This window comes from Galleria mellonella, unplaced genomic scaffold (genome assembly GCF_026898425.1).
Source record: "Galleria mellonella isolate WM207_F2 unplaced genomic scaffold, CSIRO_AGI_GalMel_v1 utg40, whole genome shotgun sequence".
Taxonomy (NCBI): domain Eukaryota; kingdom Metazoa; phylum Arthropoda; class Insecta; order Lepidoptera; family Pyralidae; genus Galleria; species Galleria mellonella.
This window is the reverse complement of record NW_026442094.1, coordinates 1,850,348-1,876,444: the sequence shown is the minus strand read 5'-3', so window position 1 is coordinate 1,876,444 and position 26,097 is coordinate 1,850,348. Positions and strand designations below refer to the sequence as shown.

The 26,097-nt window shown below is 30.2% G+C and overlaps 2 protein-coding genes across 2 annotated transcripts; one reads left to right on the top strand and one right to left on the bottom strand.

The window, feature by feature from the left end:
* The first annotated feature begins 2,375 nt into the window (after positions 1 to 2,375).
* On the top strand, positions 2,376 to 15,416 carry LOC113520366 (protein lgg-2-like). The gene is made up of 8 exons (XM_026905685.3): positions 2,376 to 2,584; positions 5,925 to 5,980; positions 6,255 to 6,389; positions 6,640 to 6,778; positions 8,177 to 8,238; positions 8,962 to 9,096; positions 9,318 to 9,454; positions 13,569 to 15,416. The coding sequence occupies exons 1-7, from the start codon at positions 2,500 to 2,502 to the stop codon at positions 9,447 to 9,449; spliced, it is 744 nt and encodes a 247-aa protein (XP_026761486.2). The 5' UTR covers positions 2,376 to 2,499; the 3' UTR covers positions 9,450 to 9,454; positions 13,569 to 15,416.
* Positions 15,417 to 16,567: 1,151 nt separating this feature from the next.
* On the bottom strand, positions 16,568 to 25,471 carry LOC113520368 (mediator of RNA polymerase II transcription subunit 29). The gene is made up of 5 exons (XM_026905689.3): positions 24,886 to 25,471; positions 23,405 to 23,466; positions 23,132 to 23,216; positions 18,960 to 19,058; positions 16,568 to 16,789 (listed from the first exon to the last, which is right to left on the bottom strand). Exons 1-5 carry the CDS (start codon positions 25,096 to 25,098, stop codon positions 16,673 to 16,675), a joined length of 576 nt encoding a protein of 191 aa, XP_026761490.1. The 5' UTR covers positions 25,099 to 25,471; the 3' UTR covers positions 16,568 to 16,672.
* Positions 25,472 to 26,097: the final 626 nt, after the last annotated feature.

Below are 26,097 nucleotides of genomic sequence, written 5' to 3'. Positions count from 1 at the left end.
TACTCAGGACTATTACTTATACCTACTACTACAATTATCCAGCATATCCCGTTAGCGCAGGCGGGGTTACCATACTACAATTGTGATACTATACTTAGAATTTAATTTTTTACAATATAAACTGTTGCTCATCATCATCAGCCGTTAATTTTTCACTGTTGAACATCGGTGACACATAAGAGTGAGAGTTGTTAGTAATTATCATACTTGGTAGGCGAGTTGACACACATAGTTAGGCTTTTGATGATGTTTTAAGAGGCACGCTGCTACCCATAATCGCCGTATACGACACCCATGGGAAAGGAAGGAGGTTTTTAAGAAATTGTTCTATAAAGGATGTCAATCTTAAATTTTTGATAAGTTTTGTAAAAATGTATTATGTAAAAGGGTAAAAGCGATTATTATTGAGTGAAGAGTTAGGTGAAAATCTGAGGGCGCCGCCCGACCGTGACGTCCCTAAAAGTCAATATTATTGGTACTATTCTGTGCCCGCAGAATAATGAAGAATTATATTTCTATTTTAAATTAATTTTATTGTTACCTAATCTAATCGCCCCTTCTGTAAAATCGGATACATTTTTAATTCTAAATTCTAATACGCTTGCAAAAAAATGGGCATGTTAAGTATTATGTTCAATATAATGGATTGAACAATAGATAAATATCTTCAGGTATTATAGTTAAGGCCATTTTTATTTATTTTCATTTTTATGATTCCGCACTAAGAAGATACAAATTAAATAAATGGTAGAGATACTAACGCATGTCCGTCCATCTATTACGGCACTATATTTTATTTACTATCGATTTGAAATATGGAATAGTTTTATATATTGTTGGCCCACACGTATCGCAATGAAAAATTAAAAAAAGAGGTATTCGAAATTTTAAAATTGTTCCTACCTACCAGTTTAAGTGGGATATCATATAATAGGGATGTATTTATTTGTGTACTCTAAAACAGATTTTTATTTAATTAGCTACGACCAAAAATATGAGAAACATACCATCCATTACCTCATTTATCTTTAATGTTTGTAAAGCGAAATATCTGAAATAATTACAGCTTTTAACGCTGAATATTATATGAATATTGCAGGAAAAATAAAACGATGTCTCTAAGTAATACAGGATTTAAAAAAAATATCAAATACTTCTAAAAACTAACTTAGTTATGTAGTCCAATTTTTACTACAATTATTGCCCAAAATTAGAAATTACTAATTGTAGTATTAATAATAATAACTGTTAGGTGTATATTTCGTATGAGAAATGCAATAATTAACATTTTTATCTTATATTTATATACGGAATATATTATGTACGAAACCCTAGGCGTGTGATTTCAACTTGCAATCGGCCGGTTTTTTTAGAATGTAATCGAAATCACAAAGTGGTCGAAATCGTGGACACAACTCGTCTCTATACAGATGACTTTGATTGTTTGATGATTGATGAAATATTTATTCTATGAAAAAAAGGTACTAACTTCGCCTATGCTATTGGTAAATTCTGGCGCGGTATCAGTGAATGATGGTAGAATTAATAGATGAGAATATAGTTAGATCAGCTAGGCCATCTTAATGAATCCACCAAAAAAAAACCTCGATGTTTTTCCACTCCCTCAGGAGGTCAACCTTACAGGATGTATGTATTGCTACCATTGGGGTTACTAGTCTGCGTTACTACTTTAGTATTTATTACTTATACTGTGACGTCACTAACAATACCCTCACTTATTCAAAATCATTAGCATCTTGTAAAGAAGTACTCTACGAGGACGAATTTTCTCGCTTGAATATCGGCATTTGTTTATATAATTATCTACAAAAAAAAAGGTAACATATGATTAACGATGTTTATTAAAACTATAATTTATAATATATATTTTTTATTTGTAATAGATAAATAAAAAATAAAAAAGGACCAATTTTATAATTGCTTTTCCTATAGAACGCTATATTATCAGTGAGTACCTAACATTAGCTGCATTTTATATTAATAAAAATCGAAGTCGGGTCTAATCGTTACTCATTATTAAGAAGCAAATTGTATTACAAATTCATTTGTTACATATGACCTCTACTTGTACATAACGGTTTACAATAATGTTCCATCATGTTTGAAAACCTGACCTACCTACAACGGTTTTACTCCTCAAAAAGCTGTCAAAGTGGCCAACCGACCTACCGCAACTATTTCAATTTGTAAATCATTTAATATTTACTACTTAATTACTTAGTAAATATTCTGTGATCCTAAATTATCACATGGTATGAAATGGTACAAATTATGAAATGTATTAATAAATGCAACTGTTGTTTACTAACTATTATACCGGGACCTCATACAATTTGATAAAAGTACATAATTTTGTTTGCTCTGCCGTAGTCTATCATTGCACAGCGGAGTGAGTGCTTGGTTTAACGCGAACTAATATTACTTCCGACGAGTGAATTTATATATATTTTTTTTAATAATAGTATTAATTCAATAAAAATGGAATTAAATTTTGTAACGACTTTAATTAAACACGATGTGAATCACAACGTGAAACAGTGCATCAAAACCAAGAAACCTTTCGGTAAATAGTTTTTATATTTTTTTTTCAATGTTATTTATTGTTTTTAGTAAATAAGAGACACCTATGTGATATTATTTTCAATCGACTTTAAAAAAAAAGGAGACTCAGTTCAGTTGTATTTTTTTATGTTTGTTACCTTATAACTTTGTTACTTCTAAATCGATTTAAATTATCTTTTTTATTTGAAAGGATATACTGATAGACATCCCAAAGAGGGTTGACGTTAGGTAGGCGGCCGGTCGTAAAACTATAAGCCAAATCCTTTAGTAATATGTATAAAAACATTTAAGCCGACCTCAAATAATAATTAGGATAAGGGTAGAAATATGATGATGATGATACGGATAGACTGGCCCCATACAAATTTTATCAAAATCGGTTCAGTTGTTCAGTTTTTAAATCAAAATAACTAATTTTACCACTAATCAAGTTTTTTTTGTGGGACATAATATTTTATTATCCAGTAATATGTGTGGAGCTAATAAAATAAAACATATTCTTTCTCTTAGTCATATCCATATTTGTTAAATTTAGAATAATCTATGATAAATTGTATATACATTTAATTACCTATTTACACTTTTTACTTATTTTCCTTACAATATGATACTAGGTACTGATACCTATGTGAGCCACCATAGACGTTTGTGTTTATTGACTTCTTATACTGACTATTATTTTGACAAGGTTTTAATTATATAAAATCTTAAATTATTTAAAATCGGATATAAACGACCAAATTCAAATATCAGTTTAGTAGTTTCATCTATTTTTAGTATTTACTTTTTACCTGTGACGTCGTCCTTGTCACCTGGATATATCGATTGATCTGGTCAAAATAGCTTATTATTTCCGGCGTTAAGACACCAATTCACAAACATATTTATTTCACATATTAGTAAGGATGAAAATTATCTATAAAATTACCAACAAAACTATAAAGTGATACCACAATATTATACATTGTAACGTATACTAATTAAAATGTTAGATAGGTACTTTGTTAGTTTGAACCGACACTGGATAATTAGTATTTTCATATTATTAATAAATAGGCACCTATTGCTTTGATAATACACATTCCTGGCCTACGCCAAATGACTTATAAAGATCAACGAACTCTAGAATTGTATCTATATACCTACTTATTTGTGCATCATTATTATCAGTCTACATCAAAATTACCCAATTAATGAATACAGATTATATTTGTTGTGCATACGTGACTTTTAGTTCAGCATCTATTTGCATTGATACACAATACGTATGTATTTGCAGAACAGAGGGCCTACCATGAAATTTTTCCGAAATTTCGGAGATAAACGAAACAGAAATTTGATGTTAAAATTACATAATACATGACGTTTGGAAATATTAAAAATGTTAAAATATTATTCCTTTGGACTTTTATGATAGGATCTATGACGAACGAAATGTTAAACTTCATTTATTGGTCCGATTTTGGTATAAAAAAAAAAAAAACACAAAATTGAGTCCGAAATTTCGGAATTTCATTTCATAGTAGACCCGCAGATCTGTAAGAAGGGTTTGTAAAATAAAACAATTCAAAACATGAGTCTGTGAAACGATAATATAAGAACACATGAAAAAACATCTTAAATTATATTAAAATTAATCAGTATAGATTCAACAAGAGAGTTTATACTGGTGAATTCAAATAAAGTACTTATTCGTAATGCAAATAGATGCAAATTTAACGAAGATTTCGCGTAAATACATGGACGTCCTCCTGGATTGATAAAGTTATCTTAGTGGATTGTAATATGTATTTTACATATTACAATGAAGAAAAAATGTTTATAGTCTATCATTTGTATATCTACAATGTATCAATCAATAGCCATAAGATTTTGCAACCTTCAAAACATAGAATTTTAGAAGCGATATTTATTTATATTTTTTATTTCCGTTTAGTATGCTTAGTATGCTATATAATAATAACATTATCTTGTTTCTTTTTTTAGTTAAAAAATAAATAATAATAAATAAATTTATAGTTAATAGTTAACAATTAATATATAATGATAACTAGATATTTTATATATGGTATTTGTATTAATTTATTATTTTAATTTCTTTTACTGATATTCAAAGCCTAGCGTACCTACCAGCTATTTCGTTTATAAGTCGTTATTTTTACTTTATTATTGACAAAAAAAAAAATAGTAAATTGGCATAGATATATAGATTAGATTAATTACAGTGCATAGTTGTATAACGATCTATTCATTGAAATACCAGTTAGGAACTTTGTTAAAAAATGTATTGATTTAAAAGATGCTACGGTTTTGCTACGGCCACGAAGCTACGAAATCTGTAATAGTGCAGTCTTGATGTCGTGTTATTATAATATCACTATAATTTCAATTTTTTACTTAATAATTTACCAAATAAGAAATTAAGATAAATAAAGTGCAACTGCATATGGAGAATTTTTTTTGTGTTTTAAAAGTATTATTATTTATTATTATTAATAAGTTTTAATATACGCCTACATTGTGGCAGAATAAAATTCGACTTTCTTTTGAATTTTTAATTTTCTTATGATGGAACTTATAAAAAAATAACCTTATTCTAGCAAATACATTAAGTCAAATTCTAATTAAAAAAATTTCCTACGAGATATGTACAAAATAAGAAATAAGTTGAGTAAACTATACGTAGATACTTATACTAAGCCTGTATTAAATAAATATTAAATAATAATAATAATCTAATATTAAATAATTTAAGAACCGTAGTCCTCAGCAATGCCATTATATGAAGGGGTAGAAAGGGGTATATATATTATATCACAAATTATTTTGAGATGTTCTTGGTTTTCTTCATGTCCATTTTTAATGGGTAATAATGGAATAGTAACCACACTGTCGGTATACATTGGCGAGGCACCAGTGAGAGATGATAGTTAAGGATAAAAGTATGTCAGGTAGCCATAGCGATGAATTTCACAAGAATTAACTATAACGTTTTCCAGGGGCACCGCGTGAAGTTGTGTTTGCATATGGCATGAATTTACTGGGTACAGAGGAATAACATTTGAGTCCTCAGGAATGGCAACGCATGGGGGGTATCATGGGCGAAATAGTATACTCTGTTATCTCCATGGTACCGCTCATGTCTATAGGCGCCGGTTTCCACTTTCCATCAGGTGGGCCGTCAGCTTGTTTGCCATTCTAAGTTGTATAAAAAAAAAGCTTATTTGGCAATCTAAATTTCATGTAAATAATATTTGAAAACCAGTATGTATCAACATAGATAATATTATAATACTATATATATAGTATAAAGTGTCCTTAATAATTTTTATTTTTTTCAGTTAGCAGAAAAGAAGAAGTAATGGCTATCAAAAGTAAATTTCCGTCAAAAATTCCTGTAAGTAAACATATATTTTAGACTCCCTTAAGAAAATTTTATATACTTAAAATTTGCACTCATACGAAAGCGCCACATTATCATTTATGAACAGTAATCTGTTATTGTTAAGAGGCTTTAACATTTACCCGTAGATTATTAAGTTAGTTATAAATTATTACCTTCTTCCTTAGACAGTTTTTATTGTGTATCAATTTAGTTTTTATCGAAATTCTAATATATTTAAATAGATGTTGACAATGTACCTATATTTATATATTTATTTTTTTCACAGCTTATAGTAGAAAGGTATCATAAGGAAAGAAATTTGCCAATACTAAATAAAACAAAATTCTTAGTTCCTGAAGACATCACTATGTCGCAATTCCTAGTTATAATTCGGAATAGAATAAAAATTAAGCCAAATCAAGTAAGTAGTTTTGCCCCAAAAATTTATATGTATATTAATATAGATATAATAACTACAGACTAATACCTAAAGTTAACAATACATAGAAAAAAGGATTGACAGCAGATATGCGAATTCGGATAAGTTTTAGATTTTAGAATATATCGCAACATAGACTTAATATTTTTATTATGTTCAATACTATATAAAAATATAAACCTGTACAAAAAAATAACAACTTTTAATATATGTATATTTTTTTAATTGACAGGCTATATATCTGATAATCAATAACAAATCCATGCTAAGTATGAGTTTAACAATGGCACAAGCATATGAGGATTATGGTAACGAAGATGGCTTTCTTTACATGACGTATGCTTCACAAGAGGTTTTCGGTTATAAAGATGGTAAGTACCTTTTTAAAAATTTATTTGTGTTATATCAAGACGTAGGGAATAAATTAGATATTCAAACTAATAAATAATAAAATTAGCTTTAAATGTAGATAAGTAACTTTTGGAATTCTCGATTTTGATGTGTTACAAATAACAGTGTATGAGTTGATTAGGAACAGAATTAGCTATCTATAATTTATAAATTATAATGGTCCAACCACATAGTTTGAAAGATAAGAGAAAGATGTTCCAGCCTTAGTAATTAATTTTCGCACAATTAAATATTGTGTCCCACATAAAAAACCGACTTCAATTGTAACAAAATTAATTATTTTGATCTAAAAACTTAACTATTGAACTATTTTTGATTAAAATTTCTATTTTAATCAAAATTTGTTAATTTCTCTGGGAGCATTCTGTAAGTATATCTGTATATATTTTCCAAATCTGTTAAGAACTAACGGAGTTATGAGGTAACGAACATAAAAAAATACAAACGAAGTGAGAACCTCTTTCTTTTTTAAGCTGGTTAAAGATTCGATGCTCTCTGCGTGTATTGAAACATAATAAAAAAAGTATTTATACAACAGGCGGTAGTGACAAATAATTGTAAAAACTCTTGACAGATTTTTAAATTACACTACTACCTTCCTTTATATGGATGAAGGTAGGTAGTGATAATCTATATTGCAACTATTCGCGAACTGCATTAAAATTTCAAGGTGCTTGTAAAGTTATATATAAGCTAAATTTTTTAATTGTATATCTAATATACACTACAATGGCAGATGAAACCTCAGTGGGTAAGTTAAGTAAATGTTATTTACTAAGTTTTAAAATTTGTATATATCTACATACGTATTTATTACCTAAGATTTATTTAAAATGAAATAATTCGTTTAAGTGTACGTCTATGTACCGATGCATTATGTAAATTAGGTACCTACATAACTACACAGCGTGATGGTATAATTTTATTAATTTAAAAAACAATAGGTACATGTTGTCATAAATTAAGTTCGTCTTTAAATAGTTGTAATTATTAAATACAAAATGCATTATTCAAGGTTAGTTGGAAATGACCTCGGAACAAACCTAATGTTCAAGAATTACATAACTATTAGCCACTTTTGATTATATATTATATGATTCGAGGTTTTGTGAAACTAACGCATTGTATAAAAATATCAGATTCCAGGACAATATTTTGAGTGTAAAATTTTAAAATAATCGATAGGTATTTAAATATGTAGGTAAAATATATACTTAAGTTTCGAATCCGTAATCTGTCAAGTGACACACTCATTTATAATCAAGATTAAAATTATACTGTCAATCTTGTCCTAGTCTATGTGTAATATTTTTTGGCATATGTAATAGTAGATACATACATTATATGTCTTGTTACAGATATGAAAGAGACTAAAGCAGATGTTCAAGCAATGAGAGATAGATTTCCAGACAAAGTGCCCGTAAGTTTCAATTTCTGGTTTTTCGAAAGCATCTAGGTCGAATAACTACAAAAGAGGTTTACATCTAAAGGATGAGATATGACAGTGAAATTATAGAGTACGGAGGCTTAAGATTTTGATACTTAGGAATGGCAACATATGATTAGTATTATAGATACCATAGTATATTCTGAACTGTCCAAGTCTACCGGTGATAGTTACGGGGAAGGAGGGGTGGGGGGAGGGGTATTCTTAGTAATGTGTTAGTAATAGGGTCTAATGGCTCCATTAATTTTAAGAAATTCGTTACGATGGGCTATTTACTTACTTCCTCACCTATCATCTTTCACTGGTGCCCTGCCAGTGTTTTAAAAAAAGAACTTTCCATCAACCGATCATAACATCGTAGTCCTTAGGAATGACAACGCATGATACATGAGCATAACAGTGCATTCGGAATGTTTAAGATGCATTTCATGTGTATAGGCGACGGTTACTACTTTCCATCAGGTGGGCCATCAGTTTATCATTTTAAGTGTCTTAAAAAAGACGAGCCATTGACTTGTGTATAAAAAAATATCTATTTTTGCCAATTTCATATTATTCTAAATTTTGATACGAGTATTTTGTTTTGCAATCAATAGGATTTATTTCGTATTGTCCTCAAATCACGTCCCGTTTTTGTCAAGACAGATATCGCTTTTATATGGAACAAAATGTTTAATAATTAAATTTTATTTTTAGTTATACGTGCATAAATATGTACGTGAACGAGAGGTTCCGTCGCTGGGAAGAAGTAAATTCCTCGTACCCGAAGAACTTACCATGTCTCAGTTTTTGTACGTAATTAGAACGAAAATGAAATTGAGAGAAACACAGGTAAATTCTAAGAATGTATTATTAAACCTATAAATTTGCATTATAGTTAGGCAAAATTATATACAGGTGCATAGACATTTATAAAATCTTATTAGAAGGACCCTATATACCTCCTTCTGTTTTTTATACAGTATAAAATAAAAATAATAATACCAAAGTCTCTTCTTCTCATTATGAGTAAAACTAAGTAAATGATGATAAATTATATATATTTTCAACAGGCATTGTATTTGCTGGTAAACAACAAAGTGCTAGCAAGTCACAGCATGACGATGGCGCAGGCGTACAGCCAGTTCCGTGGACACGACGGTTACTTGCACATCACTTACGCAACTCAGCAAGTCTTCGGATGAATACTGTAAGTACCTGTGTAATTATAGTATTTATATACTCTATCTATACCTAAGTAAATACTATCTACGTACCAAGTTTTTTGCAGAGCTAACTAATTATTTATCAACTATTAGATACTTGAAAGTTTTGAGGTACCTACATTTGGTAACGTATTTACGTTAGATACGTTATTATCTGAAATAAGTACCATACAATAAACCATACCTATTTTGTAGATATATTAGACTCTTAGATTACATTGAAAGTATCTATTTTTTAATATACCTACACGCGAAATCATGTTTTGTTTTGCTTCGCAATTACCAGCTTCCTTCTGCGAAAAGAAGAACGACAAAATTTAATCGTCACATAACAAATATCTCTATTGATTATTAAAAAAATATCTACATTGGTTTAGAATGAACATAACTAAGTATATGGTATAACTACAATGCAAAATTAAGATAATTATAAAACCTACTCCTATGAAAAATAATCCATCACTTAAAAATAGCAGTGCAGGTATCTAATCAGTATAATGTGAAGTCATAAGAATAAGGGCTATATGTTATATCACTACCTTGGGTGGGAAAGGGATTGTTAGTAATGGAGACTGAGAATCCCATTGCTAGCACTATACCTGCAATGCCGCTGGTGTTGTGGGTGATCATGGGCGGCGGTAGTCACTTACCATCAGGTGAGTCGCATGCTCGTTTGCCCCCTGTGTTGTAAAAAAACCCAACCAGGTCGACCTCCTTACGGTTCTCCCTGGAAACTATCATGGTTAATTCTGGATGAATTCATCATGATGGGCTAACTGGCCTGTTTTCATTCTCATCTATCACCCTTCACTGGTGCTCCGCCAGCGTATCCCGTTAGCGCAAGCGGGGTTACCATACCATTTTCACCCATCAAAAAAAAAAGTGTCACTACCTATTTACTACTGAGTTGGTGTAATTCGTTGAAACTTTATTGTTACCGTAGTAACAAAATTGCGACTATTTACAGTGTGATATAAATACCTCAGGTAATATGACTGTTTTCTACATACATAAATGTCTTTCATGACTAACTTCAAATAATAAACTTATAGCGACCTAATTAATATTATTACTTACGTTCATAAATTTATGTAAATTTATAAGGAATGTTCGATTGTTGAGTTATCCAGTAACGCGTGTCTGTTGTTTTCAAATTAAGTTGCTATTGAACGTTTATTCTTATATCTAAATTTATTGATTTCTAAATACAACATTGTCGAAGCTCATAAATTAGTATTAAAGAGTCTCATGTTGAGATACTTCTAGATAATTTGATTAACTTGTAATTAATTTCTTTACTATCGGCCAGTAATGTCAATGAATGGGTCTTATGATTTATGTTCATTGCTTGTTGTTTGCTACTTTTATCACTGCACTACATATTGCATGGTACATTTTATGCTCATATTTTTTTATTTATCGCACAACAGTTTATTATGTTAAATAATTAAAATATATATAAATATTAAATCCATTGCAATTAATAATGAATAATGTGATTTTATTATTTTTGTATTGAAACTGTATTGAATTTCAAGACATATTTATTAGGAACGTGACAGGCACTTGTATATGTATTACTGTCATCCTATATTACTACTAGGTTCTTGTCTTTTCCCATTTATGTGATTCTTAATGAAAGAGTAACCCCTTTTGCGCTTTTGCGAATTCTTTACGATAAGTTGCCTGACCTGACTGCATTCTCTCATACCTATCACTCCTCACTGGCATTTCGCCAAGGTAAATCAATAACACCGGCGGGATAGTCGTTCTATTAAAAAAAGATATTCTCGCCTTTGTAAACAAGACACGATTTTTTTAAAAACGAATGAGTGGAAACAATAGTATTTTCACTTATACCTTATATACTTAATGAATAAGGGGAGGGATTGTTGGTAATGAAAACTTCCATATAATACCTCTGGAAACCATGATGATGATGAATTATTGATGGGTTAACTGATCTGCTTTTATCCACATCCACGTGAGCCAGGCGGATTTACCTATTTAAAAATTATCCTTTTAATAATAGGTACCTAACGAATTATTGAGAGGTTATTAAATATAAAATAAGTATAAAATGATAAGAGCTTTACTAAATTAAATAGTACTCAATAGGTATATAAAAACGAAATGTTTATTATTAGTATATAGTAACAGACATATTGATTACAAAATGTAAAACATATTTAGGTATCTACCTATAATTAGACCAGTCTTTATAAAATGACCAGAGCCCGTTTATCGCCAGTCCTCCTGTTTTCCAATAAAAGTGTTTTAAATTATCTTTTGTAAAAATGTTATTACGTTGCTACCTATATAGAGTTTCAATGTCTGTGCCCTCCGCTTACAGATACAGGGTAACTGACACGTAATACAATACTTACCTATTTTCATAAACTAATAATGTTGTAACCATAGCAACACATTAATATCCCACTACTGGCCACACACTGTTACCGCACTACTTGGTATAGGCAGAAATTTAGCCAATGTTTAAAGCCTATACTAAGCCAAAACACTGTCGAAAATTAGAATACAATGTATCACCACTCTCCATTTCTAAGATATAATAAAGAGCCCACTACCAAACTACTCTATTCTACACTACTCCCAAAGAGGGTTGACGTCAGGCAGGCGGCCGGTCGTAAAACTATAAGTCAAATCTTTTAGTAATATGGATAAAACCATATTACGCCAACCCCAAATAATAATTGGAATAATGGTAGGAAGATGATGATGAATAAAGAGCCCACTACTAGAAAAAATCACAATAGATATTGATCTGTTGTGATTTTACGGCACAGGTATTATAAGTATTACATCTTGAAAATGAGAAATGGTTATACATTGCATTCTAATTTTCGACGTAGATACAATATAAAATACATTCAATACTATTAGGAAAAAGGTCTATGACAATTTTATCAGTGACCAATCTAAAAATTTTAGCGCTCCAGATGAAAATACATTTACCGCTCCTTTTAACGATCAGCCGCCCTCAATTTTGTGTCTATCGATCTGGCCCTGCTTTTAACAGATCGATAAGTAGGTATCTCGCATAATATTAAAGTGTACACAGATCCATCGCCATTCTAACACAATTATAAATCAACTTTAAGTTGATTTAGGTCCATAGTTAGATACGAGTACGTAGACATCCTAGATAAGTATTTGCATAACGCCGTGTAGTCCCAGCATAGAATGGACCACACCTTGCTTTCCCATGAGTGTCTTAAGAAGCGACTAAGGAAACTTAATGAGCAAGGGATAGGTAGCAGCGTTCCTCTAAAAATGTCACAAAACTAACCGCGGTTGCTAACCCCTCAAGCGTAGCAACAACTGGTAAAACTCCCCATATGGGGAAGGCTTATGTTCAGCGACGAACAATTAATGGCTGATCTGATAATAATAAATTGTATTTTTTTCTAAAGAATGTATGAGAAAAACTTAGTTATTTATATGCTATATAAATATGAATCGATACAGAGACCTGTAATATTCCACACCAGTCCACTCTCGCGACGTTATTTATGTCATATTAAGTTTATCAGGGGTCGACGCAGCACAAACATGCGTTATGTATGAACGAGGACTTCATTCCTCCCTGATAACTAAAGAGTTATGTTCCTTTTAGTGCTATCTATAGCCCCCCAAGGCTTGTTGTTATGAGACTATTACTATTTTTGAAATGAACCTAAAGTTCATTCGAAATAGATTCGAAAATAAAAAAAAAACAAAGGCTTAGTATCAAAGATATAAAAATAAGTATCAATATACCTAGCGGATGGATATCAGGTATAGATTCCCTGTACGAAATAATTTATATAGGTACTAGCTGTCCCGTTTTTATTTAAATTAAAATAAAGAACTCTGTGTAAAGTTAGCATTGTTTATAACTTTTGCAACTATTTATGTAGATAAATAGTACCTATATTCTAAAAGACCAGCTTAAAAAAAAGAAATTTACGAGAGAGATCAATTTAGTAGTTTATATTTTTATTTAAGTTGGTTTTCCTAACGTAAAAACGAGCAATATATCTCTCAGTATTAATATTATTTCTTACGAAAAAAGTAAACTTATTGTATTTGTTCCAGGTACATATTCAAGCTGGATTGGTGTGATATCTCATGTTCCTGAAATTATTTTCTTTTTTAAAGACTGATAGTTATTTGATTTTTCAATTTTATGATAGTTACAATAAGATTTGAATTATAAGGCATTAAAAGCGCATTAACATCTTTTATTTATTTAACAGGACCAACCCTTACTGATCCTGCTAAATAAGTAAAAATTAAATTAATTGATCAAGATATATAAAATATTGGTGTAACTATGTACAATTATTTACAATGATATATACACAGTACAAATACGCATGTATACCATACGGTCCTTTAAAATTAAATATATTATAAACAAATACATATAAAAGATTCACAACTATATTCCCAGATATGCTAGTCAAAGGGTTTGACAAAACTTGTTGATCAAGATTGATTCACAGACTGTATTCTGCTATTTTTCTCATAAAATATCTTTGAATAATAGTCATAGTAATAAATATAAAATATAATCTAGAATATAATAGTTTCAATTGATTTTTTTAAAAACTAATTTTATATTGACTTTCAATATGTTTCTAATAATAAATAAATTGTAATTTAATAATTTGTAATTGTAATTTAATGTTACGTAAATTTATTTTACACATATGCTAATAAAAGCGATCTATTTTTAATGTAATTACAGCGAGATCTTTTCTGATAGATATATAAATAATTAGCTATTGTTAAAGTGAAATAAGTATATTTGTGTATATTATTGTAAGTAATTACATTATTACTTTATCAAATTGGATTTACTTTATAGGAAGTGTAAATATTAATATGAACATATATACTTACATTTTTTTATTAAGCAATCCACAATTAAATCAATTTGAACGGCATATTCAAAACAAATTAAACATCCATCATGTTTTTGTGAAGAATTTTTAGGTATTGCAACTACAGAAAAATGTTAAGTTTCACACTATCTATAATACTATATAATATTAGTTACAGCCTGCGTATCATCTCTAGTAAGATAACTTCGTATGTTAATATTTGATGTGCTAATTCAGTTTTTCTATTAATTATATCTATTAAGGAAAAACAGGATTACTATCAACTTTTATTTGCGCTTTTGTTATTTTTTATATAATACTGTTACTCTTTTCCCAGGAAGAAATGAAAATCATTGCAATCCTTTTAAGCGAAACAACATTTTTTTCCAAAGAAACACGAATCGGAAGATGATAAAGAAGTTTGAGCCTCCTATACTTCCAGGCTCGTTCATCTGTTATTATATTTTTTTACATCAGCTTGTTTATCAATTTTTGCAGATTAGGAAGCGTTTTCGATGAAAGCCTACAACCGACTTCATTTTTTTCGATATCTTAAACAATTATCGTCATATTTCAACAAATTAATACAAAACAATATTAAATTATACCTTAAATAAACCTTCCTCTTATATCACTTTATATATTGATGAAAATCCGTTGCATAATTTAAAAGATTATGAATGCAGTTGGCGGGCAGTGCCTTTGTTTTATACTATGTAAACCTAAGTACGAGAAACATTTTTTTGTTGTTGTTTTATGATAATTCACTTGTTCTTAAAAGAATTAAACTACATAAATCCTTTACATAAATAAACTAAGATGAAAATGCGATTTTAGATCGGTAGGTAAGTGAAAGTTCTAAATAAGAGTTGATAGTAAACCTAGTAATGTTTCAATCTTAGATTTTAACATAATATTTAAAAAAAATTGTGCAACAACTTTATCATACATAGTTTACATGATCTCAGTGAAACGAAGAAGTGGTGTATTTTTTTTCCAATATAAATTATGCATTTCAGTCTGCTGTAACAATGTAATTAAAATATATTAAATTTAAGTATTTGTTTTATTTATTCAATTCTTACATCGAATTGCAGTAAATTCCTATACAAAATGTTATCTCTTAGGGACTAGTAGATTTTATTTCTTAAAAAAAAATTGCTACTTCTAATTTATTTTAATTGGATATAATTATAATGGGATCGACATGAGCATTAATCTAGTCGATTGCAAAAGAAATTAGAATCGGCCCGGAAATACTGAGGAATCATGTAAGATAAAAAAAAATAGACGTATATTTTTTCCATACGTCTATTTTTTTAACTACATTTTAAATAGTTTTTATAAGTTAGAAATTAAAATATTACAGCTAGAAAAAGAAATACAAGCTTCCTGTAATTACTGCATTTAATCAGTTTTCCCTGCCTACTGAGCAAGGACCGATGGAAATATAAAAAAAAATATTTTCAGTCACTACAAGTCGGAAGCCCACCAAAGTATGGCAACGTCATAGCAGTTGTAATGATTTCTTAATTTTGAAAAATATTTTTTTTATTATTTTTCTATATTTCTGCATGGCTATGCAAAAATTATCTCTTGCGAATTAAAATGTTAATTATGAAACAAAACTTTTAACTTCAACAAAATTTTATTTTTGATAGCATAAAAAATTTAGTGGTATCTGTGAATTTATTCTATGATTAACATATTAGTTCGTTATCACAACATTTTTAAATAATCAATCAGAAATACTGAATTTTTCTCAATTGTTATTAAAAGTTTTACAGATAACACCGGCGCTTTGGTTGGATATATAAAAAAGAAAGATTATTTTTCAGTAAACTTAGATTTAAGCATTTTTGAATGGTAATTTTTTTCATTACCGCTCATTCGAAACACAATTTCAGCAAAGAAGAATGGGCAATAAACTCAGCTGTTACTTTTTCAATAAATTTAATTATATAAATAATGAATTTGTCTAAATACAAACTACTAAGTAGTATTAAAATAAATTAATTGCAGTAACCAGAACAGACCAATTCTTACAGACAACCCCCGTTCACGAGTATGACGAATGAGCCAGCCATCATTGCGCTCAACCATATTTCAGGGAACTCAATAATCCGGCCCACATTTTAGTGAGCATGACTTACTCAAGGCCAACACGTCATAGAATATCGTTATCTAATTCGAAAATAATAAAAAGCGTTAGTTTATTTACTTATTTAAATTGTTTTTATTTAAATAAAAACTTACTTAAATTTAAGCGTGCTTATCAATACAATTATAATAAATCAATTATAAATTAAACGTTCACTCTGTCGGTGATATATTCTGTGCAGCAGCGACTAGTATGTCATGTATGTCTTTAGCGTAGGATATTTGGAGTCTCACGGTGTTCAGATATTGTGGGTAACTCAGGGTAGTTTCCTAGAAAAAAATAAACAATTTATTAAAGATATTGCCATATAAAATATAAGAATAACTTATGTAAAATAAGCCAACGAAAAAAAAAATGGGGTGTAAGTCAAAACAGCAAAAACAGTTAATTCAGAAAAGAAAGTTTCGTGTTTTGTCACATTATATCAGCAGCTGTCAAAAAACTTTTTTTTTTAACTATTGACAGAAGGAAACGCATATGGATACAAAGTAAATAGTCAAAGTTCGTTTCCTAAATTTGCCCCACCAATAATTGAACCCGGATTCATATTTATTGAAAACAATGAATAAATTATTATTAACATGTTCGATACATTGTAGGAGAGAGGAGCATATCTACCTAATGAAGATTATAATGGCGCGTGTCACAGGTTACTGATTATACTATATCTAATATTATGACAAATCCTCCGAGACTGAAGTGTCAAAATTAATATTAAAACAACACTAGAGTCATTTTCATCATCATATCAGCCGTTAACTATCCACCACTGAACATAGGTGTTGGGAGGTTTTGTCAGTAATTGCCACGCTTGGCAGGCGGGTTGGCAACCGCATTTAAGCTTTGGTAATGTTTTAAGAGGAACGCTGTTGTCCATCCCTCGGCCATTAAGTTCTCTTAGTCGCCTCTTACGACCCCCGCGGGAAAGGAAGGAGTGATGGGATGGGATGATTCAATGCCAGGATGGGAAACGTTATCAATGGCAAAAAGCATTAACAAAATCGGTTTAGATTTTTTTTTACTGTTGACGTTTCTCGCGATTTTACATAAGTTAGGATATAACTCGTAGGATACTTTTAAAACCAAGTAAGTACCAAACTAGCAACTTATGTATGTATAATAGGATTATTATCTTGACATTTTGAGCAGGATTCCTTATGCATAGAATCCTTAAAATTTCAACGGGAACGGAAGATATCGCGCAATATATCAATAGCGCGAAATATATTTTGCGCAAGCGAAGCAACGGGAAACAACTATAGTTATATATTATAAGAAATGGATAGCAACAAATTAAATAAAGTGATAATGGGACGTGACTTGTTGAAGTTTTTCCTTGTCAATTCGGGTCAAAAACTTGACATTATTATAAATAGCTACAATGTACTGTAATGTAATAAACGCAGAGATTTCGCACGGGTAGATAAGTAGAACATATTGATTTTTTAATAAAATACAACCCATATTACTTGTTGTGTTACTTTCTATATGTGAAAGAATTATTAAAATTGATTAAGTATTTTTGACTTTATTAAGAAAATAAATAAAAACGGAGATGTTAGTAGGGGCCGCCCTAGACGGATATTCATATGTCGACTAAATAAGCGACGTGCTGAAGAAATACCAAATTAAAAATACCCGTAACCGGCGAGCGTGTAGAGTAGAATGATGACTGTGGAGGAGGCGAAAGAGACTTGTTTCAATCAAAGCACTTAGCGTTCCATTGTCTCTGCCTACCCTAATGGGAGACAGGCGTGACAGATTTGTATATATGTAAAAAATATATTTGTATATAAAAAATAAAGACAATTTTTTCTTTCTTATAATATTAGTTTAAATTAAATTATGCAATTTGAAGTGGCAATGAAAATGATGCAGAAGAAAGGTGAGTCCGTTCAGGCAGGAGTATGTGGTGACGCTCCGCCGAAATGAATCGTTCTTTGTGGCATATATAAGGATATTCAGCAATGAACGATAGATGGTTTGTGATTAATATTTTATATTTAACATCTCACGTTAATAGTTGAATTTGCTACGAAACTCCAGTCATCAATATTATAAAATTTATACGGGACCAACAAGGGAGTATTAATATTGAAACATGGGCTTTTTCAGGCAGAAAATCCTGTGACACTGCGACATTTCCAAGATCTTTTGTGCACGCCCTTTTTTAAAATTTACTACTAATTCCTATCAATGGTAAGAATTTTAAGATGCTTTTTTAGCGACGTTTTTTTCTCCTCAGGATATAAATTGGGTGTTATGCTTGTTTAGTTTGCAGTGTCCAGTGAGGGTCCTTGTTAACAAGCGGGTAAATCATATTGATTGCAATAAGAACTGTGAAAACCGGTTAAGACTTGGCGTAATCATGTAACATATCTATATAAAAAGAAGTTAAGAGAAAACTTCTTTTGAAAGTCACTTGAAAAAAGAACTTACTTGTGTGGAGGGGCCCGAGTCGAGTCTGGACGGTATCACGGTGAGAGGCAAGTAGTGAGCTGCTGATTGCGCTTGCTGAATACACGTTATAGCTGTTCGCTAAAACAATAAAATAAAATAAGTATTGTTTTTTAATAATCAAATTATCTTACTAATATATTAAAACTGTAAATAAGTGTTCGTACATGGGAGATATTAAAAAAAAAATTATTGAGAAGACTAAATAAGAGCGATAGATGTCAAATTAACAATTTTTTGAAATTTTTATTTTCCGTCTGTCCGTATGCTTGTTTCGACATTGCGCAAAAACTACTGCAACAAAGTAAATGCCGTTTTCACTATTATATATCTGAATGTTTTATCTTGATACACCATCTAGAAATGATCCATTTTATTGGTTTTCCTACTTCTAATATCCATGCGTTTTAGTAGACCACATGAAAAAGCATAAAGGTACCTATTATTTTTCGATTAAAAAATTATCTTCAAAATCAGATTACAACTGAAGAAAAAGGAAAGGGTGGCCTACTTTATGCGGGGACCACATGACATTAATATATAATAAAATACCCCTTATTACAGCTATATTATTGGTGACAATAGTATAAAAACAACAGGGGAGTGAACCTTAACATTTGAACTCCCCCAGTTGGTCTTATTCGACAAATATTTTCGTGTCCGCACCGTCCATGAACCTAGTACAAAATTAGCGTGCGTTAGTGTAAGTGTAAAGTAGGTAATAAATAAAACTGAATAATAATGATAAAAACTTTTTTAATAAATATTTACCATAATCACCAACAAAACGAATAATATTATTCGTTCGTGACCTATACTATCCACATCTGACCTATTATTTTCGTTATTATCATAAACAAAATCCTGGAGGGGTGGGTCTGAACCAGGGCCGTATTTTAAGAAACTATTATAAAGTCATAGGTGTATCTAAGCGGTGGGGGCCGTGTCCACCCTCAATTATCCGGTGTCCACCCCACGACGCGAACGAAAAAGCTTTGAAAAGAGCTGTATGCCTTATTTAATACCTCCCCATAAAAATAATCTTAAAAACGCCAATGCGATTGTCTAAATTCTATTATTTAAATTGTAATAAATCTTCGTTACACATATATATTTACTTGACTTGTAACTAATAGTGTATTTAATGAATAAACAAGTGAATAAACAAGTTAAACTTGTACAAATATTATTTTGTGGGCTAATTACATTATGTACTCTTAAAACTGACATGAAATAGAAATTTGGCTGAACTGTACAAACAGAATACGTGGCAAAATGTACTTTTTCAGATATCTAAGTAAGATATCTGAAAGTTTTTTTTTTTGATGGGTGAAAATGGTATGGTAACCCCGCCTGCGCTAACGGGATACGCTGGCGGAGTACTAGTGAAGGGTGATAGATGAGAATGAAAACAGGCCAGTTAGTCTATCATGATGAAGTAATTATGAATTAACCATGATAGTTTCCAAAGAGAACCGCAAGGAGGTCAACCTGGTTGGGTATATTGGGATGGGTACAATGGGATTCTCAGTCTCCATTACTAACAATCCCTTTCCCCCGAAAAAGTATATTCTGCTCTGTAATAAACCGACTTCTACCTTAAACGAATACGTCGATGAACAAGATAATACACATTCGGGATCGACACTTTTCGGGTTTAGAACGCAAAATTGCGTATATACAATAATATAGCCATTTCAATAAAGACATTATTTTCTATAGTTGACTACTAAGGGAGAGGTATTTGGTATTGAATATAATGCTTAATTTTATACTTGCCAAAATTTTTTTAAAAGAAAGAATAGCGTGATAATTTTTCTTAAAATGAGATCTTGCGTTGCCTTGCCACAGATGATATATTAATATATATAATAATATATCAACCAAGACGAAAGAATGGTAAGCATGGGTGTGTTTTTCTGTCGTGTCATTTTATACCTATGGCAATGAAAATTGGCAGTTATAGTAAAATCTAAGAAAGAAATACGTTTTTTGGGAATCCTACATATATTTTGATAAAGTAATAATAAAACACACATGTTTTGCCGTTTACCCGATAATGTTATAAATATGACTTAAACGATTGGAATAGGAAACTAGAAATTTTAAATATACATTCCTTTTATGACGTTTGTTTTTATTGGCATTCTTTAAAAAGGACTTTTTTAAATTTCCGGAGATTAAGTCGTGACATGTTCAAAGCCGCAGTAAACAGCAATACCTGAGAGTAATTATAATGTTTAACCTTGTTATCGATAACATTCCTTGTTTTGTATTCCGCTCTGGAATTAATTAAAGACGAAGATAAACAAGATATGACTTCTGGATGAGTCATATATTTAATACCTGATAAACTAGAAAGGCTAAAAATATAAGGTCTCACATTATAATATAAGGTGCCATCGGTGAAAAGAACAAATAACTGGCTCTTTTAGAAATAAGTCTATATATAAATTCATAGTTTTAATTAACACGCTAGATATATTGCAATAAAAATGTATATCTAATACTATTAGATATACATTTTATTGTATATTAGCGATACTCATAGGCGTACTTAGGGGGGGGGGGGGCGTGCTCTCTCCAGGACCCGAGTAAAGCTTCGCGTCTGAGAGTACATACACGCCTTTATAAGGGTCAGTTCTCTTACATTTATTCTGTTTACAAACTAGGTAAAGGGTAAATTAGTTAAAACTATATATACAATATATATATATATATATACAATACACTATATATATTTAATTTGTATACACGTACTATATGGGATAGAGAAGGACATAGACTACTTTTTATACTGGTCAATCAATATATCTAAATCATATAGACGAAGTCGCGGATGAAAGCTAGTATCTCATATCTCACAATACTACCACCTACAATAGTATTATGTATACCTACCACATTGAAAGTGATACTGGACATTAGAAATATAATACTGTTGACAACTAGTGATAGCAAGTCGCATAGAGACATCCAGACTTCTGTGATTAACTATGTACATAGTGATTAGTGACTGTTGCCAGGTTGATAAGTTAATAGCACTTAGGCATACAATAATGTTCCGATGTGTTCATATCACCAATATATATTGTATCATTAAATTAATTAAATTAAATTCACTCTCACCCTTGTAATTAAATTTAGTGTATACTTGAATATCCACATTATATGCAGCATATTCAAATCCCATACGGTATAGGGGACAGCTATAGAAAGAGATTATTTCATTATTTTGGTATGTGACAGTTATGGGAATTTTTGTTCTTGTCAACCGACTTTGTAAACAACTTCTTTTTTAATTAATGAAAATGTAAATAGGTTTACTGTTGTTGTTTATTTATGTTGGGGAAATTACATTAAGTGATAATAGGTGACATAGTATATTGATAATAATGAGTCCAGCCTCCATTACTAATAATCCCCATCACCCTGTGAAGCAGTTAACCCACATTTCAAGTACTTATTCACTTTAACCAATACTTATGCAATGATTGTCTTTTAAATATTGGTAAAATTTAGTATTTAAACCACTAGTGCCAATATTTGCAGAAAATACCAATTACTTTATATATTAATCTAAAGTACATAAATCTAGTAAACTACAAAGCCTTATTGTAACTATTAACAGTAAGGTAAATATTTAAATATTATTTGTATTTGACAAATATAAATAGTTCTAGATTTGATTGAGTGACAACAATTCAAATATTTAATTTGTGTATGTATTATAGGTGTTATATTTATTTTATTAAATTGATTATTAAATCAAAAATATAATTACAGAGAGAATCTCAACAATAAAAACAGTTGCTCTTATACAAAAAGAAGAGATAAACAAATTCAGCACGGGGTAATCCACCACAATTTAGTTTTATAATTGGATTGGAACAATATACATATTTATTATTTTATTAATATAATAATCTAACAAATATGTGGGAATAATAATGAGGCGACAAACAAGCCCCACATAGATGGAGGGAAGTGAGAACCATCATCATAAACATCATAGAATATTAGTAGTAGTAGAGTAGCAGTAGTGTTTTGGAAAACAAAGGAAATATATTTTATATCTATATAACATAATGTTAATACATCAAGAACTAACAACATAGAAACAATGTCTTCAATAAAAGTCAATTCTAACTTACCAGATGTAATTCCATTTGATCACAAAGTGAGAAAAAATCTTCTAAATTTTTATCAAATCTCGGCACGGGATTATCAATTCCTTTCCTGAAAAAATATTATAGCAACAATATTTTTAAGTTATTATTATTATAAGCTCAGATTGTTAAACAGCTATGTTGTAGAAATTATGATGTCTTGTTTGTTGAATTTTTAAGTTTTTTTAAAACTTTAAATGAATGTCTTATGTATGTAAATAAACATTATTTATTGAAGTGGATGCCTTCTATACTTACTGAGAATTTGAGTCAATGTTGTGATTTTGATGTAATATTTGGGCAGCCGATTTTAATGTCATCTGAAAAGACAGAATAAATATATATATCTTTACTTCCTTGCTAATCCAATAAATGTGAAATTTGTTACATCTTTGTACCTTAAATCTTATGGTACCACCACTCTGAATGATATTTGATTGGTAGAGGGACATAATTCTTTTATTCTGATTTTTTGAGGTTTCCTGGGTGACTATACCATAACCAAAAATATAATGGGTATCCTGGTGGGAAGGGGGGGGGGGATTGTTAGTAATACAAACTACCAGTCTCATTGCTAAAGATATACTTTGTCAGGTCGATCTGCATGTGGTCTCCCTGGAAACCATCTTGTTAAATTTCAAGTGTGTACCACTAAGTGACCTGCCTTTTAACCTCCACTTATAATCCCTCACAGGTGCCCCACCAGCATCTACTGATAGCACAGGCGGGGTTACCATTTCATTATCATCCATCAAACAAAATGTACCCTTAGGGGCAGTTAAGCTTCCATTTATGCTGGTCAATATACCCCAATCTGGTGAACAAAATTGTTGTTATAAGCATTGACATATTTAAGATCGGGGGGAAGGCTCATCTCTTAAAAAAGCAGATATGAGCTCATAGATATGTCTCCATCCATAGCCGAAAGCTTTGCTCCTGATACTGTGATGGGCACTAAGCCATAGTAAAGAAGCCAAAGCCCACCCTACCAGAGGGGAGAAGAGATTGTTAATAATTGGGCTTGTCAGCAATATACTCTATCAGGTTGACCTTCACATGGTTCCCCCTGGATAACATTGCGATTGATTTATTTTTTAATTTGTCACAATGGGCTAACTAAACTGCTTTGGTTCTATCCTATCTATCTATTATCTATCTATACATATCATCTAACTATCTTGCTTTACCTAACATCCCTTACTGGTGCCCTACCAGTGTTTACTGTTAGTGCAGTACCATTCTATCATTATCCGTTAAAAACCTGGCCCATCCTTTAAAATATGCCTACTAATATAATTTAATTTATTATAATTATTTTGTATGATTCAGTTTGATGCAAATAATATTTTCGAATTAGGATACCCTGTATTATGAGAAACCAGATAATGAATATCTAGGGCTATAACTCAGAATAGATAAGACAGTTTTCAAGTTCCTTAAAACTGCAGAGTTAAATAAAAAAAGATCATCAGTTTCCTTGCAAATTATTTTTAGGAATAATTTTTAACAATTTATTAGTATTTCGTAATTTTGTAATCGATAGATATTCCAGAAATAGTTAAGCTTATACTCTTGTAAATAGTTAAATTATCTTAAACATTATTTTTTGAGAGTACATATATGTTCATATGTATTTATACATATATTTTATAGAAAATATGGATAATTTTATAGAAATAATGTATACATTTCTGTCCAAGACTGATTATTATACAACCTAGATTACTTATGATACTTACTGGGATGGATTCACGAAGGGATCCCATCAAAGTTTTAACTTTAGATATATTGTCCATTTTATCCTGAGAAGTTTGTTGAGGAATAGCTGAGGGCATTTGTTGCGGAGACGGCTGCTGCATAATGGGACCAGGAACTTGCATCTGCATCCCTACATTTGACGATGATGCGACGGGATTCATAGGAACATGCATATTCATTTGGTTATGATTCATATTTCTTCTATAATAACTTTTTTGAATTCACAATTTACTTCACTCTTATACTATTCTAGGGAAATTTATTACAATAAATTTATTAATCTAAGGTTAAAAAAGGCAATCTATGGGGGAGGTTTATGTCCAGCTGTAGACGAATAATGGCTGAAATGATGATGATTATAAAGGTTAAAAAAAGCAAATAAGATTATTTGATATAAAAGAACTAATAGGAAAAAGAAGTAATGAAAACAAACAAGTTTTGCCTTAAGGTTGGCAGAAAACGATTAAAAACAATTTGTATAAAGACAGGCAGTTGACAGATGAGATTTTATTATTTTTACTCATATGTGTAATTTTTTTACCAAATTATACGATTTCCTTTACCTTAACCACAGATAATATAATACTATACTACCAACATTTACTCCACACTTATTTATTAAGAAAATTGTTTTTTAAATTGAACTTATATAGTTAGTAATGTTTGTTATTTCGTTCATTAATAAATAACTGAGAAAAACTAGGAATTACAGTAATTTATTTTTATAATATTGCCTATGTTAATCTAAAAACAGCACACAAATTACAATAAAAAAAAAACATACACGTAATACACAGCAAAAGAGACAAAAGAATAAAAATAAAAAAAAGCACAAATAAAAAAACCAAAAATACAAAAACAAAATACATAATCTAACAATCTCCTTTGTTAACATTCCTTCATGCGTGTGCCATAGTAACACAAAATGGTCACAGCTCAGTTTATTGCTTTGCCCTTAAAAGAGCAAAACACTGATATTCTAAGAATTTTACAGTATATATACATATATACATACATATATATATATACATATACATACATATAATATACATACATACTATATATACACACACACACACACACATCTATGTAAATATACGTAGACTAGCATATTAATTAAAAAGTTGTTTTTTTTTAAAAATGTGTTTACCATAGATGAAGTAGTTGCCACAGTTTTCATTATTATTTGTCAA

Excerpts from the sequence above, each read along its gene's own strand:
- LOC113520368 (XM_026905689.3), bottom strand. The coding sequence starts at position 25,098 with ATGAATCATAACCAAATGAATATGCATGTTCCTATGAATCCCGTCGCA. Across the intron at positions 23,467-24,885 it reads CCCTTCGTGAATCCATCCCA|ATGACATTAAAATCGGCTGC; the intron begins GTAAGTATCATA and ends CTGTCTTTTCAG. Across the intron at positions 19,059-23,131 it reads ATCAAATGGAATTACATCTG|CGAACAGCTATAACGTGTAT; the intron begins GTAAGTTAGAAT and ends TTATTGTTTTAG.
- LOC113520366 (XM_026905685.3), top strand. The coding sequence starts at position 2,500 with ATGGAATTAAATTTTGTAACGACTTTAATTAAACACGATGTGAATCAC. Across the intron at positions 2,585-5,924 it reads CAAAACCAAGAAACCTTTCG|TTAGCAGAAAAGAAGAAGTA; the intron begins GTAAATAGTTTT and ends TATTTTTTTCAG. Across the intron at positions 6,779-8,176 it reads GGTTTTCGGTTATAAAGATG|ATATGAAAGAGACTAAAGCA; the intron begins GTAAGTACCTTT and ends GTCTTGTTACAG.